Here is a 19,465-nt window from a genome sequence, read left to right as displayed (position 1 = left end):
CTAATAAATATATATTAACATAACATAACATAACAAAACGTTTTTTTACCCCTGATAAACAATAATGGAAAAGTAGAACGTTTAGTATGTAAACTGTATTTGTAATGTAAAATCTGTGGGTTAAGATGCAAGTGGTGTTTAATTTTACTCTTCATCTCTAATTATCCCATTGGACCCGAGCGAGCCTTTTCATTTGTCATAGTTCTGCAGACCTGCAACACAAATTGGGTACTGTTTTTGATAGAGAAGCCTTGAGACGTTGGACAGCTCCTTTCTTTTTGAGAGACTTCATATGTACCGCAGGTGTGCTATTTTCACTTAAACACCCAGCTAATTGTATTTCTTCACTGTACGGCATGCAAGCGATATTTGGCTATCCCTATCCTCACATTCTTGGCACCTGATGTTCCTAACTGAGACATGGATAAAAGACACGTCCAACCCAGACATTACTTTAGCAATTCCTCCTGACTATCAACTTGTCTGGATCAGTAGGCCAGGCACAAAAATGGGAGGAGGGATTGCCATAATACTACGGTCACATGGGGAGATAACCTCTAGGAAACTAGTTAAAACTGGGCTTATCGAAACAATACATTTCAGTATCTCAGATTCATCTCACCTAATTTTTGCAAGTGCACTGATCTATAACCCGCCTAACACTCAGCCCCTGCACATCGCGGAGCTACTAGTGACCCTTGCAGACCTATCCTTAAAACACCCCCACTTCACAATCTTGAGTGATTTTAACCTACATATTGATGATAGCACGCGTGTAAAGGCAAGGTCCCTGGTGGAAACTCTGGCTGGCATAAATCTTGACCAGAAAGTACTTGGCCCTACCCACATAGCGGGTCATACTCTGGACCTTATATTTTCAAACTGACCAGGCCTTACTACCCCCGTACCACTCCCCCTGACTTGGTCGGATCATTTTTTAATCCTGTTCAACCTAAATACTTTTCCTCCCCCGACTCCTCACTGTAGGACAAAGAACCTGGGGAGAAAGTGTTATAAAGTCACATGCGATACGCTCGAACCCACACTGGCTAATTTGAACTGGCAAGTCTCGAACGACTTGAATGCCGATGTCGAAATTCAACCTGTATCTCTCCATCTATAGATACCATTGCCCCCCTACTAACCCTTTCATCAGCCCAAACTAAACCCTCTGCCCGTTGGTTTTCCCCGACTCTGCGGGAAGAAAAAAGTAAATGTAAAAGGCTTTAATACCTATGACCCTGCTGCTAAAACCGTATACAAAATGGCCTTAAAAAAGTTTCATAAAATTAAACAGACTACCATGAAAGAATACTTTACTAATAAAATTAACACCGCTGATAATTCGTCTAAAGTGTTATATCAAATTGTGAAGGACTTCACTAAATCAGCGGCTCTTACTCATCCTATTAAATCCAGTGAAGAGCTCTGTGATCGTCTCTCCGACTTCTTTCATGAACAAGTAATTGACATCTTTTCCTCCTTTAATTCTGCTGAAAGGTCCAGCGAGGAGATCTCACCCCAGCTCCTCATCCCTTCTTGAGAAAAGATGCTGTGCTCCTTCAAAACAATCTCACTGAATATGGCCTTGCAAAAAATGCTGCGGTGTAAGTCAGGATCCCTTCTAGACCCTGTTCTCCCCCAGGTGTTCACGTCCGTGGCACTGATTATCATCCAACCTTTAATTGCAATATGAAATGTCTTCCTTCTTTCTGGCCATTTCCCTGCAGCATGGAAACAAGCCACATTGATCCCTCTTCTAAAAAAAAAGTCAGAGTAATTATCGTCCCATATCGATTCTCCCCAAACCAGCAAAGATTCTAGAAAAAATTGTACAAGAACAACTGTCCGACTATCTGGATTCTAATGATCTTCTTCATGACTCACAATCCAGATTTAGGTCCGGATATAGTACGGAGACAGCACTACTGGAAGTTACGGAGACCATAAGGGAGAGCGTGGACAGAGGCGAGGTAGCCATGTTGGTGCTCCTCGATCTGTCCGCGGCTTTTGTTACCATCTCCCACTCCATACTGCTGGATAGACTACATAATATAGGGATTTGTGACACTCCTCTGGCCTTGATAAAATCATTCCTAATGGACAGAACACAACAGGTGTGATGTCGACCCTTTATGTCCAAAGATTTAAAAAAAAAACCCTTAGCTCTGGAGTCCCTCAACGGTCGGCTCTCAGTCCCCTTTTCTTCAATGTCTACTTAGCACCTCTGGAAAAGGTTATAGAGGCATTTGGAGTCAGAGTGGTCTTGTATGCTGATGATACACAGCTAATTTTATCCTTTAGAGACCACTCTGACCTCGGACTCGAGAACTTTAAAGCTTGTCTCTCCAACATTGTATCTTATATGACTGATAACACCTTGAAGCTAAACACCGACAAAACAGAGGTGCTATTTTTCAACCAGGCAGCCCCCCTGCAGCCATCCAAGTGGTGGCCGTCAGAGCTGAATCCGCCCCCATCCCCTGTTAAAGTTGCTCGTAATCTGGGCTTTCAAATTGATAACTAATTATCCTATAAGACCCAAATTCATAAAGTGACTTCTGCCTGCTTTGGCAAACTGTGTATGATAAAAAAGATCTCCCCCCTACTTGCCCATGGACTCTATGAAGACTATAGTCCATGCCCTCATTACCTCACACTTGAATTGTTTAAACAGTCTATACGTGGGAGTTCCAGCCTATCTCCTACAACGGTTGCAGATCGTTCAGAATGCTGCGGCCAGGCTGATCTGCAAGGTCCCTTACCGCCATTCCATCTCCCCTCACATAAAGAACATTCACTGGTTGCCAATATTCTCCCAAAGCCAGTTTAAAGCCCTGGTACTTACCTTCAGGGCTCTGAACGGGAAAGGTCCGGGGTATCTCAGACGAATGTTGAAGCTAGTCCATTTATCACAAGCTCTTATCCAACCGCCTCCTGCTCCTTCCACCAACCCCCCCCCCCCGCTTCCATTGATCTAGAAAAGGTGGTAGAGCTTTGGCAGTGGTTACTTCCAGACTTTGGAATTCCCTGCCGGCAAATCTTCGCCTTGCTGAATCAGAATCGCAGTTCAGATGTAAACTGAAGACATTGCTATTTTCCAGCTGCTAACCTTAGGTTCTAAGTCGCTGCTGTCCTCGGCGCCAGGACACCCCCGTTGGGGGTAGCTGCGCGCTTAACAAATTTCATAAATAAATAATTAAATATATGGTCCTACAACCCAGGTCCGATGTTAGATTCTTTTTGATCCAGAATCTTCCAAATAAAAGGACTTCTGTTTTGTCCTGATTTACCTGGAGGTGATTTGGCTGTGTTGTAGATATTCAGAGCATTCAGTGCTGTTTGGGTACCTAGTCAGATCCATAATCAGAATATCATCTGTGTATTGAATAATTTGCAACTTTGTACTGCCTAGTTTGGGAGGAGAGAATAGACCATCTCCAGTCTTCAGGGACGGTTTAAGTTTTATTAATATTATTGGGCATTTATTAAGCGCCTGGTTACGCCACTGGCGTGTCCCCGCCCTATGACAAGTGAAGTGGCAGTCCCCCCTCCTCCCACAAAAGCTATCTGCTGAAAAGGTGCATTTTGAGTTTTTTTCTGAACTGGACTTCGGAAGGTTCGAATCGAAGTTCCAGCGGAAGATTGTTCCAGCACTTGGGAGCAAGGTATCTGAAGGATCTACCTCCCATACGAGCTTTGAATATTCTTGGGACTTTTAACAGCCCGGGCTGAGAAGACCGAAGACTGCGTGCAGGCTCATAGTGGGAAACAAGGCTCTGGAGCGGAAGAGGTGCTTTGCCGCTCAGGATGCGATGACACGTGGTAAGGGCCTTAAACTCCACTCTCCTCTCAATGGGGAGCCAATGGAGGGCCCGTAGAGCTGGTTTGGCGGAAGACCTCCTAGGGAGTCTGAGAACCAGCCGCGCTGCCGCATTTTGAAGGACCTGCAGGCGGCCCATAACCCTGCCTGTGGCCCCCAAATAGAGCAGGTTCCCATAATCAAGTCGGGAGGTGACCAGGGCATGCACCAGCGACTTTCGAGCGGAAATGGGAAGCAGATCTAGCACTTTCCTGAGGGCTCTCAGAACACTGAAGCATATCCCCGCCACCCGGCCGACCTGTGGGCCAAAGGTGAGATCCTTATCCAGACACACGCCAAGGTTCCTGGCCTCTCTGCAGGGAGCCGGAACCTCCCCCAGACAGGGTGGCCACCACGCCGACGACCACACAGACGGTGCACCCCCCACCACGAGCACCTCGGTCTTGCTACCGTTCAACTTTAAACAGTTAGCGGACATCCAGGCAGCAAGGTCTTTCATGCATAAAAGTTAGAGAGGCTAGGTTGAAAAGCGAAGTTAACAACTGTGCCTATTTATCTGCAGCGCTTTTGAAAATACTCGTAGAAAGGCCCTTTGTTTTTCAAGTGCCTGGTTATAATCTCTGCATTCTTAATGTTTGTTAAATCTGAGATAGCATTCTGAGTCCTGTCAGGATATAGATCCCAATCCTGTCCTGCTACGGCCCTATTCAGATTCCTGGTCATTGTCTCCCTGTTTGTTGGTACTGAAGTGGAATTCTGATTGAGATCCACTACCACAGAGTCTACTGTACTGGCGGCCTGAGGACTGGTGAATGTATTGATATGAGATGTGCCTTACCCATGCTGCTTCTGGTACACCATTTTCTTCCCTCAATACATTATTGTTTTTAATTTGTTGATGTGATCCCTCCATAGGGGCGCTTGGTTTCGATCTTTGAGCAGCTGGAAGATAGTCACACATTCTTTTTTTGCTCCTTTTGTTCACAAACTGTTTTTTTTTGTGGAATGACCTCATGTGTTTTACTACCTGTGCTGAACTTATGATGGGCTTTTGTTCATGGGCATCATGTACTTTGCGATGAGCTCTTCTTGTAAATTCAGATGTCCATCGCCTTCCATTCCTTGGACAAGTTGACTTGCACCTGTTACCTAGCTGAAGGTGCTGAGATCTTCGATGCAGTTGTTCCCCTTCTGATGCACTAGTTCTGGGTGATTTCTACTTAACTTGGCCTCGTGCATGCCTAGCCATGTTGTAAATGTTACTTTGTGCTCTGGTCTACACTTAATTCTCCTCAATAAGTTTATAAATTATTCCCCTGTTGAGGAGCCCAAGTGGTTGCTCCTGGCCGTTGGTTGTGACATTAAGTCCAATGTGTACCTTGATGGGTTGTGGTCACTTTCTGGTCAAAGTTTCCAGGTTGGCCTGCTAGGCACGCCTATAGAAAGAAGCTATCGAGTGGCGATGTTCCTTTGCAAGTCAGAAGAAATGGCAGTTCGATCCCTTTTACCTCCATCTGCTGTTTTGCTGACGTTAATTTGTAGGTTACCAATAAGGCCTTCTTAATGATCCTCTCTTTGGGCTGAGTTGCGATGTCCGATGCAGTCTCCAGGCCTTGCATATTAAAATCTCCTACGATCATTATTTTGTGTCGAGGATTGTTCAGCAAAAGTGGCTCAAGACTATCGAGCAGCTCTTCTACCAATCATAGTCTTGGCATTTTAGGGGGCGTTAAGGTAATGGCTAACCAGTATTAGATCAGTTGATTTTATTGGTTGATTTTCAAGCCTGTGATGGAGACTTCTTGTGCCCCGTGAAGCGAGATCAAGTGCAGTGGCCTCCAGTTAGCTTGCATGTTTAATAAAGATAGAGCAACACCCAATTGGCGCCAAAGAGTCTTAGACAGAGCGCTGGTTTAAAGGTCTCATAGAAACCTGGCAAGATCGTCCGAACAAGGCCCAGGTCTCCCGAAGGCACAGAATATCATTTGTCTCCTGATAGGCCACTGCTTGCATGCTCGTACTTACGCTTTTGTGGCCGGCTACGTTCCATGAGACTACTCAAATGGTGGCATTTGATCTCGAGTAGAAATATCAATATCATGTCTCTGGGCTAGGGATAATAGCCCAATCTCTCATTTGCGGGAATCTCATGCTTCACCTGCTTCATGTGTGTGTGCTAATTGAGGCTTTGCAGTGGACCTCCGTCTGATTTCTTGTGCATGAGCTTGTTAGGAGCATGATCCCTTATCCCAGCCTCGTTTTCCCCTGTTGTGCCCTTCAATACGCTCATGGTTACCTGTCTTGGGTGAGGTGGAACTGAATGTATGGATATTCACTGGTAAGGGTTTAGGTAGTTCAATCCCCCCTACTGCAAATGTTTTCCCACCACCACGGCATCTCTATGGTCCACTCTCATCCATACTGTGGTGCTAACTTTGCCCTTTGAGTGTTAGGTTGGGGGATCGAACCTCACCCATGCAAGATCCTCCAAAGTTAAATGCTTCAGTGAGGAAACGTGACCAAACAGCTGTAGATGGTTTCCTCTGATGAGCGGGGCATAGAGGCCTTTAGAGAAGTAACTGGGAATGAAGGTCCGCTCTGCACGATAACGACATTCTTCATCTCTTGCAGGCTGAGTGGTCACCTCTTATTGACCAAAGTAGACTAAGAGTTGCCCTCAGCCGGTCTGCAACAGTTCGAGATTTCAACTGAATGAAGGACCTCTAGACTCACTCCCATAATGGAGGCTGGTTTATGCATTTGTGCAAATTCTGTCCAGCTGCGTGCCTTTGTTCACAGCAGAAACTGGGGCTTGCCCACTGCTAGTCCGCAAGGGTTCGGCTAAATTGCGGTTCAATGGAGGGCCCCTAGTCTCATCCCGAAGTTAATGCAGGATAGAGTGTCTAAACCATGGGTACTCGCAAACATTTGCAATGGGGGCCGCAAAGTACTGTCTTGTGTTACAGAGGGCCACGTTGATGCCAGCAGGGTGGCGGTAGGGTGCTGGTGTGGGTCAGAGATTGTGAAAGGAGGTCTAAAATAATTTTTAAAAACAAGCAAGCATTTGTTTCAGGTTAATAATTGATTGCCTATTTATTTTAATTAGAAAAATCTGATTATTAGTGTTCAGCAACTAAACAGCAGCTCTGTATCGCAGAGACAGCCTGCGGTCCAACTGCTACATCTCCAGAAAGATCCATTGTTGGTATAGTAGTAGATGGAGCCCTCGATGTGACCGGTTCTGGGGACTCCCTGGTAGAATGCTTCTCCATGTGCTCCTTGTGTTGTGAAGGAGCTCGAGTCTCTCCTGAATGACTGATTGGCTCTTGGCATGCTCAGTGTGAACAGGGGGCAAGCGGGAATCTGCAGAAGCCGGCATCTCCTTCTGTAGCTGTGGTGCACAATGGTGCTCAAGGCTCTCCTGGTGGCCACTTGGCACTCTTGGCATACACAGGCGGGCGAGTGGGAAGTGGTGACAGTGGAAGGGACCCTCAGCCGTCTTACCCCCAACCTTGCATTTGCCTCATGGACCGGCTGCCTCGCCTCTCAGGCTCTCTTCAGCAGCACAGCGCCTCTACGCAAAGCTTTTTCCAATGACAGTGCCAGTGTTCGATCGCCGCGCTCACAGACACGTCAGGAGTAATTTACACCCAGGTGGGTGACAAGTTTTGAGATTTTTTAGGTTGGTATATCAACTATACATGCTCACACTGTGCCTTGGAATAGACTAGCTGTATTTTTTAATTTCATTCACTTTGATCCTTGTACTTAACAGGGCTTGTTTCAGTAATTGTCAGCCTGCAGTGCACAAGTGCCTGTTCATAAGCCTGCTGGTGTCGCGGAGTTTGATGTGCTCTGTTTTGTATTCCATTTTTTTCTTCAGTTCTGTTTGTAAACATTTTTTTTATGTTGCAGGTCCTCGTTTGCTGTAATGATGGCTGATTCTGAAGAGGAGTGTGTGTCTGACTCTGCTTCAGAAATTGATCCTAGTGAGATGACTGACAAAGAGGTGAGATGCTGTTTTTTTAAAGAGTCAAATCTTTGGACTTTAAGTTTGTGGTGTCTTCGCCATGAAGTGTGCGATCTTTCTTTATGGAACTACAAAAATTGCTTTTTGCGTAAGACATCTGTATAAAACACCATGCTGATGCTCCAGGGTAAGTCCAAGGAACCTACCCAAGACGTTATTCATCACTCTCATCAGCATTCTAGTAAGAGGCATAGAGTTGCCGATTAAATCTCCAGCGAAGCTGTGACTCAGAGCTGTCTGCCTCATTTATAGCTGTTTAAAAGAACATCCTTTTGTCTGGCTGTAAAACGGATTCCTCTGTTTTACAGACAGACAGTGTAAAATGTGCTATAAGCGATTGTCAATGTGTGCAAGCAGTTCATATGGCTAATCTATTGGGCTGTTACTTTTTGGTTTTTATGGCTGTAGGCGTCCAGTTATTCTAGGGGAGTTGGGTCACTTGTGTTTTTTTCTATTTCCCTCCTCAGCTGCAGGATGCCTTTGCGCAAGGAAAACTTAAGCCAGGTCTAAATGTGGTACTTGAAGCTAAGAAGAAGCCAGTGAACAGTCGGGTGAGTTTGAAAGGGAAAAAAAATCCTTATCTGCAACATTTATTTTCTTCTTTTTTTTTGTTTTGTTAATGTTTTTTAGCCGGAGAGGTGCACATGTTGCACAGTTCAAAATAACATGGGTGTGAATATTTTAACTCAGTTTCTTATTCATGTGCCTTCCTAACTACAAGTTTTCAAATAATGCCTTCAATAATATGAGTTGAAACTTTCCTGGCCACTCTGAAATCCCTGCTCTACCTAGGATATATTTTGTTTGTGTGCCAGGGATCTGCTTGGCAAGTGATCACTACGGGATTCGTGCCAACTGGTCTAGCTGATCCACAGCTTTAAGCCAAGATATATTAGGCATATTTTTGGAGAAACATTTTGGTGTCCACAAAGCAGTGGTTCAGATCTTACCTCGGCAAATGCTTAAATCACCACAAAGTTCATTACTATCCCCATCCCATTCTGTCTTCTACTGGATCCACTGGAAACTATTATAGACTCCCTAAATATCGCATACCACCAGTATGTGGCTGCCAAGCAAATCTACAAAATAAATATACTCCAGAATTAGCTGCATATGTCAACCAGTACGAGGGGGGCGGGGGGACTATCCATTACTGGATGGAAAGTGAAATTAAACCAAACACAAACTGAATTCCACCTGATCTTCCATGGCTCTTAAAACCATTTAGTTATCTTGAGTTCTTACAAATTTGAACTTTACTTTTAAAATTGTCACCAGTGCGGAATATCTTGGGAATGCTCTTCAAGGCAAACTGAAAAGGTAATGTCCACATGAAAAAATGAAAGAAAATGTATCAGCCAGAGATACTCTGACTAGCCTAACTTTCATCATAAAGGGTTCATGTCCAGATTGTATGAATAAACTTCATACAGGTGTACAGTAAGACTCCGTTCCCACTAAAAACAATATTTATGCTGCCATCCAACTGATTTGATCACAGTCACGAGCACCCTGCAGTTCAAGTAACTTCAACTAATTTAACTCTACAGAATACTCTTTGACTGGGTCGCAAACTTCATGTTAGCGAGGAAGGAGTATCTGGTGAAGGTTATTGCCATCTGGCATTTGGGCTTCTGCAACTGCACATCTATGAGTGAAGTGCTCTGAAATACCCATGACGGTGCATGTAGTGCTATATAGAATGTCTAAATAAATCCATACCCATGAAACAAATTAATTGTACAAAGGCTAGAGTGATGTACTCTGACCAGAGACTGTTTTCTTTTCTCAAGCTGCTCATTATCCTACACCTAGGTGATGCTACCCACTGAAGTCATACTAGCTACTTTCTTCTGGGTCTTTAAATGCAAGTTTAAAGTATCTGTTAACGAAGCATCACAAAAACTGTTACCCCGCATTGTACATCAAGCAATGTGCATATTGGTATATTATGTTTGAAGTTGTGTTTCAGCTCTCCTTACACGAGGGCTGTGAAATGATAGAACTGAAGTGTGTATCTAAGCTAACCTGTTTTGTCTGTATGCTTGATGTTAAGAAGAATGCTGAACAATGCAAACATTCACCCCAGTCACAAAGATCTGTGTTTAATCCATCTTTCTTTTAATTACCACACCACACCAATGTTTGCATTGTTCAGTATTCCTTCCACCAATTGTTCCTTTGCCACCCTAAGTGGGAAGGGTATGGCCAGAAGTGGGTCCCGTGCTCCCTGCATCACTGGATTTAAGCTAGCCTGGCTGATAAGGGGCAAAACCAGTCCCAGGATGCTCGTTTCCGGTCCAGGAAAGGTCTGGCTTGGCAGTTCAAGCTGGACTGTTCCCATGAGGAATAGGGTCATGACTGATTTGCATATAGCTGGGTCCAAGCTGGGGTGGCGTGGGAGCAAAAAAACAGTGGATTAAACCCAGATCTTTGCGACTGAGGGTAAATGTTTTCATTGTTCAGAATTCTGTCCATCAATTGTTCCTTTTACTTTTAGAAAATGAGCATTTCTCTGTGCTTATAACTCTCTGATGTTTTGCAGCTTGACTCCAATCCACGTCTAGGGCAGAATGACAGCTACACTTTGTGCATACCATCCAGACAGCCACAGCACAGGAAAGGCTGGTTGTGACAAGAGAGGCACCTGCGTACTACTTGTCTTGCTGGGAGAGAGAGAGGCGGGCGCACTTACTTTTGTATATACTGTGTCCTGACCATACAAAGGGCTTGTTTAACCCCTACTGTACGTCTAGAGCCAGGGCTCTGATTTAAAGCAAGAGGTGTTAACTTCTAAGGTTTCTTTTGAAGTCCCTTCTGTAGGAAGGTGGATACCTGACTATGGTTACCCCAGATTTGTTGCCTAGTGTTTAGCTGGTTTTCGACTTAGCCTGGGGGCCTGATTAGCAGGATCCCAGGCCAACTATCTGCTCTCACTGTAAAATGGACTCCATGTACTTTAGGTACATCTCCATTGGATATTGGGTCACCTTATGAGCCCCTGTAAGGTGTACTATAGGTACCCAGGGCATAGGTGCATCTAAGGCCTACCTGGGGCTGCAGCATGTATTATGCCACCCCTGGCTGGCCATCCAAATTGACACAACTGGCTGATCACTCAGCTGGGGCAAGGTGGTGTAATCACCCTTTGCTTTAGATATAGTATACCTATATCTAACCTTATATATAGACACATACACCTATAAGTCACTCCTATGGCAGGCCTTAACAATCCTGGAGGCAGAGTGCTTGGTTGTATGTGAGAAGAGGCTCTAGCATGAGCTGAGCCTGTCTGCAGCTTTCGGAACCATGTCCTTATAGCTGTTCTATGATATAGCCATACCATATACTCTTAAGTGCATTATCTTCCTCGCGGTTGAATGCTAACTTTGGTTTGGCTTTATCAAAACATGTGTAAGGTGTCATACGCTTTGGAATACTACCAGTTCTGGCGAAGGGGGAAGCATTCCACCCTTCTAGAGGGAGAAGACATTTTGTTCCTGTTAATTCCGGTTAAAGTTAACCAGAGCCTCAGCGTCACAAAATGGATGCTGCTGCCACAGACACAAGTCTAACCTCCTGCTGCTGGGAGTCCTTCCAGCGAGGGAGGTTTGGACAATAGGTTTCCTGTCTTGGGAGGTGCTAGCACCACCCTAGACAGGCCATAGTGTATTGGGGTAGGGAGGGCTGAAAGAAATGAGACACTGCTTGGGGCACACAAGGTGCTCCATGCATAGTCCGGTTGAAACCAGTGCTGGGGCACTCCAGCTCCAGCTCTGGCGTGAAACTGGACAAAGGGAAAAGGGTGTAACTACCCCCTTCCCTGGTCCCACCCATAGGAGGGACCTAGCAGGTAATCCAACCCCTTAGATTAGTATATAGGTAGGAACTGAGTCAAGAGACTTTAGATTTATCCTGAACTGAAACTTGAAACAAAACTCTGGACCGTCGACATTCTACTGCAACTAGAAGACTGAAGAATCTCCCTTGTGGTTAAGGATTGACCACCCTGTGCAAACAGGCACCATCCAGCGATCTGCGGTTTACTTTGTTGACGCTCCCGCCCGAACACAGAGTCCGACAAGAGCCAGACTTCCAGACTTCCTTGAGCCCGATCCACAGCCACAGCAAAGCTGAGACCCGTGGAGGGGACGAGAAAGGTGGGACAGGCCATCTTGAAAAGCCTGCACTTTACTACTTGTGCAGCTTCCAAGGCACCCTCGAAGTTGTGCATTGGGGATTTGAGAAGCCCCAGCCCCGAACACCTTCTACACCGACGCACAGCCCTCCACAGTCCACGAGTGCCGCGTGGGGCCTGCTAGTGTTTTTGTGCTAGACGCGTCTGTCCTGTCACTTGCCCGTTGGCTAGTAGCCAAGGCTTGTTGGCTCAGATCCGGAAGCCGACACCACCTACAGCGAGATCCTTCGTGGGACAGTCCGTGCCCAGCTCCTGGTCATCGTCGACACCTCCTGGTCCACGTGGCTGCAGAGACTAGCTTCACGACATCACCTGATTTCTTCACGACATCGCCTGGTTCCTTCCTGGTCACTGGCTAGTGACCCAGACTCTGTCCCATCTGCTTTCAGGTACTCTTCATCCTCGATCCGCCCATGGAACCAACCGGACACTTCTCTCCTGGTCGCCTGTAGTATCTTTTCACAGGTCTCCCTAGGATTCAGCGCCGAAACCCGATACACTTTGACACCTATGCACCCGGCTCCTGTGGGCGAGGTAACGCGAGTACTCCGGTGCTCCTGTGGGTATTGACTATCCTAGTGTCTAGTTTTCAATGGCTTTCTCCTAGTCCATCCGGAAGTGTCCTAAAAGAACTTGTTTCCAATTCTTTTGTTCCCATTATATCCCTATGGTAACTCGCGTGTGTGTTTAGACACTGCACACGCTTCCCGTGGGCCTCCTGCTTCCTAACCTTTGATAGTACAGCGTTGCCCCAGCGATCACCTATGCCTATTTCTTGTTCGTGACGTGGTTCTTATACCACTATTTTAGTGTATGGTTTTACGTGCCCCTAGGGCTCTACTGTATATTGTGCAACCTTTTGTATGATAATTAAGTAACTTGTTATGTGCTTGTGCCTCTGACCTCATGAAGAGTTCAGAGGGGTTGTGTTAGTAATAAATACATATATATTTTATATATAAGCTGTGTGGTGTCCTTTCATTTGGTATTTAAGGGGTTACATATGGTAATACAGCTGGCTTCACATGCCCTCTTGAGTTTAGCCTAAGACTGCTTTGTCCATGCTACCACTAGGATAGCTGGTCTATAAGGTTGGCTTTACAACCATCACCATGAGGGTTGTTTAGACTGATACAGGGGGCCCACTAGAATAGTGGACATCACATATCAGGCCAACTTCTCACAACTTCTAAATTAAGGACATTTTGAGTAAAAAGTACAGGGGCTCTGACCTTTCTGATTTTAGAGCTCCTTTCAAACAGGGACTGAACCTGTGAGAGGAATTACTGCTTTGCACAAATGACTCCTCTAGATTGCCCTCCTGCTGTTGCCCTGCTATTTGATAACTGCTGGGTGGCCTAAAGAACTCACTGGATTGCTGTTCTGCATGTTGCCCTGCTGCCAACTGTTCCTTGACTCTGTTCTGCCAACCATTGCTGTGCTACCAGGGAAGATCGCCATCAGGACTAATAGATATTGTGCTGGTCTACCTGCCTACTGCTGCCTGCCTTGTAGTCACCCATCCCCCTACCCCCTAGTGTTCGCCCAGGGGTCACGAAGGCTCTATTCTGGATTGAAACTCCCCTGGACCCTGCCACCTTGATGTGCCCACAGCGTGCTGAGCACTTGATTGAAAGCAGCTTGTATCTCTTCCTTTGCTCCTCCACAAACAGCGTCTGATGAGCGCTACTCTAGATAGCATGACTGTGCCTATTGTTTTTCAGTTTTGAAACCAATGTTGTGGCCAAAATCAGCACTAATCCCAGGACATCACTCTTCACCCTCAATTCCCACCGCACAACTGATACTACCTCATGGGGGTTGATTGAAAACGGCAAGCTGTAAGGAAACGAGTCGCGAAGAGCCTCTCCACTTCGCCTAGGGGTGGGCCAGCTTCATAAGGATTATTTACTGGCTCTGACCCCCAGAGCCCTCTCCTTCCCGACACCAGATGTGGCCGGCCGGCTGAGTCTAGGACTACCGGAACTCCCATAAGGGAAGCAACCTCATATTGGGTGCCAAATAATCTAGGGCTATCGGCACACACCACTTTCTTTTAAACAATGTGTGCAGTTGCCCCACACCTTGGCTCACCATAACTTGTGTTTGGCTGATGGGGATCAAACTGGTTTGGTCCCAACCCTCCTGCACTACAGGGATTGGCAGCCACACCATAACTAAAGCGCACCACTACGGACTGCAGGCAAGTTTGGGAGGCCTGTACCTAAATCAGAAATAGTCATGGAATTGCTAGTAGGAGCGCAGGTGCTCCTATGTTCATGTATGCCTACTGTGATTTGGGGTGTCTCGTAACTTTTTACTATTCACCTGCTGGATTTTATACTCTGGTGTGTGGTACTTCATGTGGTATTTCTGCAATGTCAGTGGTTGTTGATGTGATGTTGCATTATCTGCTTGACATGCACAGTACTAATAATACTTGTTGATTTGTATGTTTATATGTCACTTTTGTGGTGTGTCACTGGTGTATGTTGCACAAACGCTTTACGGTGGTGGATTCTCTGCCGGTGCATACCGCATGTCTTTGTTTTTAAAATATTGAATTACTTAACACTGAAAATATTGAAACCTGTGTGTCTTTTTAGCTCCTTAGCTCCTGGCAATACTTTACTTTGGGTCTTGTGCTGTTTGCTGTGACTACTAGTTATTTTAATCTTGCGCCGTCATTTTTCTTTTAATTTGCGCCGTATTTACTTAAATATTTGATTTTTCTGACCTGATCTGACTCGCCTCTGTCCTTGGTCCGCCACCGCTTGTGCCGATTGTGCGAAGGGACAGGTAGGCGTTAGTCGCATTTCCGGTTTGTCAATTTGCCAACCGGAAGTGCAGTTAGCATTCCAGCTCTCCATTACCAGCCTTTCATCCCTACAAAAGCGGGTCTGGGCAGCGGACGCGCGCAGCGGCGCGCTGAAGGCGCGGCAAAGGCAAACCCGTCTGCGCCAGACCGCTGCCAGCTGCCTGGACCACTGCTCGTTTCTTTTTATTTCATTTTTTTTTTAAATAGTCATAACTAATATGTCTATGATCAAATATTCTAGCCAGGAGCTGAAAGATCTCAATCATTTATTACCTAAAAAGTTAGCCGGACGTGGAGCTGGTTTAACTAGTGGGGTACATACGACTGCTGGTCTTAACCTACCAGTTCTTCCCTGTGAAGCTCGAGTTTCTTGTACAACTACGCATATTAAAACCTCTAGACCGCTAAAAGCATTATACTTTAATGCACGTTCCATCTCTAAACATGCTGTGGAAGTATGGGGTCTTATTGACTGTGAATTTCCAGACATATGTTTTATAACGGAAACCTGTTTACATGAGAGTGCCTCTTCAGCTGTGGCCATTGCGTTTCCTCCACAATATAATATAAGAGTGGATAGGGAAAACAGTAGGGGAGATGGCCCACTCATAGCCACAACTCAGGAAGTAAATATCACCTCCCTTGAATCCATAAGCACAAACATAATGGAACTATGTATTTTTAAGATGGAAGGTCTGTTGGGAGGAACATGGAGAGGAGCATTAGTGTACAGACCTCCAGGTCCCAAAAATGACTTTCCTTATAAGTTATTGGAGCTTATTGCTCCACATGTATTAGCCTCCGACTCTTTCCTTTTGCTAGGTGATTTTAAATATCCTGCAGAATTATTACATGACCCTGACACCGATCAGTTAATCACGAGTCTCAGTACTTTGGAACTAGCCCAGTTGGTTAACGGGCCATCGCATATTGAGGGCCATACGCTTGACTTATTGTTAACAAATTTTATTGTGGTAAAGGTTGAGTCTCCACTACCTTTACTGTGGACGGACCATTTTTTTTTTTTTAAAATGTGAAATTCTAGATCGTACGATCAATGTGGGCCCCTGTAGGGAAGTGGTCTGGAGACGATATCGGCGTAAAGTCACCCTACCTCTATTTACTACTACTTTCAGGTCAACTCTACCCAATACAATCGATAACATTGATCAATGTGAGATTTCTTTAGATAGGACTATAACTAAAGCTTTGGATAAAATTGCTCCTCTCACTAAAGTCACAATTCAAGCCTGAGCCGCTCCATGGTTTGCTGAACAACTAAAGTTAGTGAAGCTCTCCTGCAGGACTGCGGTGCGAAAATGGAGGAAAACTAAAGACCTAATTGATCGCAAATCATGTTATGTTATGTTATGTTATGTTAAATTATTATTTATACAGCGCACGTACGCCCATGGGCTTCATATAGAGATGTTCACCATAAGTATATGGAAAACATAAGACAAACGAGAAAAGAATTTCTCCTTAGCTTTATTGAGAGGGCAGCACATTCTAATAAGGAGCTATATCAAATTCTGAAGGAATTTTCCACCCCACCTGTTAAGACACAATCTTCTATTTCTCAGGGCTGGTGTAGACTCTCTCTCAAAATTATTTGATGATCAGATCATGGCTATCCACAATTCTTTCCCTGCACAAGATTTTAATATTGACATGGGAAATCGTTCTGTAACTATTCTTGATCCCCCTCACATTTAGGAAGAATTTACTCAATGTGGCTCGGATGAAGTGATTAAAGCATTTATAAAAGTAAAATCTGGTTCGCCTATAGACCCTTTGCCACCGAGAATTTTTCCTATTGTAGCTCCATCTCTCTTGGACAGTCTCACGGATTTATTCAACAAATCACTGAGAATATCAGAATTTCCCAGCAAATGGAAAACTGCCAGAGTTAGGCCTATACTAAAAAAATCTACTGCAGACCCAAAACTTTTTTCCAGCTATTGTCCTATATCTTTGCTCCGTCATTTCGGTAAGATGCTTGAGTCACTGGTTAACAAACAGCTTGTGTTCCATCTCGAGAGCTGTGGATTGCTCGACCCTTCTAAATCTAGCTTTAGGGCAGCCCACAGTATCGAAATAGCTTTGCTGGAGGTATCTGATAACATCAGGCTTGCACTAGACAGGGGACATTCATCTATCCTCATGCTGCTAGATTTATCTGCAGCGTTTGACACCATCTCCCATAGCATTCTTGAACATCGGCTTTGGGAGATTGGTGTCAGAGGTAAGGCTTTACAGTGGCTCAAAAATTATCTAACAGATAGAACTACGATAGTACCGGTAGGAAAGACCAGCTCCTGTAGTAGACCAGTCAGGATGGGAGTACCACAGTGCTCTATCTTGGGTCCCACATTCTTCAATCTTTGTGACCCCTCTGGCCAAAGTGATCAGGTCATATGGTTTTGATGTCGTGTCATACGCTGACGACACTCCGATCCTGGTCACTCTTGGTCCAGACCCAACGGAAACCAAGTCCCGGTTTAAAGACTGCATGACCCAAATTGATAAGTGGATGTGCACAAACTATTTACAGCTGACTGGAGGAAAAACTGAGCTAATGCTCTATGGCAAGGCTCATGAGCATTAGTCTCCTGATTTGTGGCCTTCAAGCCTTGGCCCTTGTCCTATTCCTAATCAGTCAGTGCCTAATCTGGTCTTTCAAATGGATAAAAATCTGTCCATGAAAGACCATGTTAATAAGACAATTGGCTCCTGCTTTGGTGTTATGCGTAGCCTGCGTAAGGTTTTTAAGTGGATTCCGACTGAGGCAAGAAAACCCCTAGTCCAGGGACTTATTATTAGTCGTATGGACAATGGGAATGCCCTGCTAGCTTCTACCAATGAAAGCCTTCTTTCTAGGATGCAGGTTCTGCAGAATACAGCTGCAAGGCTGGTACTTAATCTCTCACCAAGATCTCCTTCGGGCCCTAGTTTGAAGCTTTTACACTGGCTGCCTGTAAGAAAACTTATACACTTTAAGATTCTTTGCTTGACGCATAAAAATATGTATGCAAAAGTTCTTGATTTTTGGGCCAAAAAGTTAAGCTGGTATCAACCAGGTAGGACCTTGAGATCCTGCAACCAAGCACTCCTCTCATCTCCCAGAATTCGTACCACTATGTGTGGAGGGAAATCTTTCTCGTTCCTTGCTCCGTCCTTTTGGAACAAACTGCCTTTATCTCTTCCCACCACTAGTGATCACACCTGTTTTCGTAAGAACTTAAAGACATGGCTGTTTGACATCTAATGCACTATATCAAGTCCATCTCGGAGTCATCCACCAGTGCCATGAGACTTTCGAGTGATATCTGTGCTTAATAAATACTCTATGATTTGATTTGATTGCCTCTGGGGATAAGCCTGACTGCTCTGTGTCAAGCTACCAAGGGAGTGAGCACAAGTTATCTTTGGTGTGTAACTTACTTGCCCTTACTAAAGCGGTGTGTTCTGCCTCGCTTAGGTGCAAACCCTAGCCAAACAGAATCCCCTTTCAGGGTGGTCCAAATACCAAACCGGATACAGCATCCATACACCTCTGAAACGCTAAAGGTTTTAGGATGGGTTTAAGAAAGTGCATAAAATAGAGCCTATAAAATTTACAAAAAGACAAAGTGCATCATAGATTGCCCCTGGTGTCCCATGACGGGGGCAACCAGGCAAGCTATCTCCCCAGTGACTAGCAGCACCTGGGAAACATCTCGATCTCCACACAGTGTCTGCCCTATAGCGGAAGAGAAGCGATTTCTCCCACCTCATTAGTTCCAGGGTAGTGTAACACACAGGTTCTACAGAAGCTAAAGGTACAAAGTAATTTTTGTGGATTTTTTTCTAGAGATCCTTGTGAGCCATTGTGCTAATCATCCGCGCTCCACAGACCCCTCAGAACGCGGCATCGTCCACTTACATCTATGGACCCGTCACAACGCGGCACCGACCGCTTACATCCAAGGACCCCCCACCAGCCGGCATCCCCCCTCACTCTGGTTTTAAGGTCGCCGACTTCCCCGCCAGGACCCCCTCGCATGTCCCCGAGCATCGGACAAAAGAACTTTCCCTTGGCTACGCTAGGAGTTAGATTAACCCACTACCTCCATGGACCACTTTGTCCTTTCCCCATGCGCTTAAGTATGGTTTTGGTTTTGTACAAAGTGTTCTCTCAGGCTTACAGTATCACTATCCTGATGATGATCCCAGTTACCCCATGAATGGGATCGAAACGTCGACCTTAAAAAACTGCGTGCACACAAACTATCTCTATGTGCCACGTTTGTTGCTACGTACCATGCTTGTCTCATCATGTATAGTTAAGAACAAGCAATCTTTCTGTTTCGCTTGACTGTCTTGAATGTTTTATGATTTTTTGTCAAAACTGTCACCTTGTCACACCTGTTTGTGTATTGTCTTGCTTTGGATACAGGACTGTATCATACTGGATATTGCAACTGTCCCTTGACAGAAAATCTATTTTTTTTTGTATTACATTTTCTGTCCGGCTGGGTAGATTATATAGAATCGACTCTGTTCTATATTTACTGCTTGTTCTGATTTTTTTTGCTTTAACAACTATCTAAT

General features: G+C 45.1%; 1 protein-coding gene across 2 annotated transcripts in view; it reads left to right on the top strand.

Moving 5' to 3' along the window:
• EBNA1BP2 (EBNA1 binding protein 2) overlaps positions 1-19,465 on the top strand; it is a 117,427-nt gene that overhangs the window by 48,038 nt on the left and 49,924 nt on the right. For both annotated transcript variants that reach the window (XM_086952183.1, XM_086952182.1), the window contains exons 2-3: positions 7,739-7,832; positions 8,321-8,404. In XM_086952183.1, the coding sequence (XP_086808309.1) occupies positions 7,755-7,832; positions 8,321-8,404 (162 nt within the window). In that variant the 5' untranslated portion in view covers positions 7,739-7,754. The remainder of the gene's footprint in view (positions 1-7,738; positions 7,833-8,320; positions 8,405-19,465) is intronic.

Source organism: Lissotriton vulgaris, chromosome 1_1 (assembly GCF_964263255.1).
Source record: "Lissotriton vulgaris chromosome 1_1, aLisVul1.2, whole genome shotgun sequence".
Classification (NCBI taxonomy): domain Eukaryota; kingdom Metazoa; phylum Chordata; class Amphibia; order Caudata; family Salamandridae; genus Lissotriton; species Lissotriton vulgaris.
This window is presented reverse-complemented; position numbering and strand designations above follow the sequence as displayed.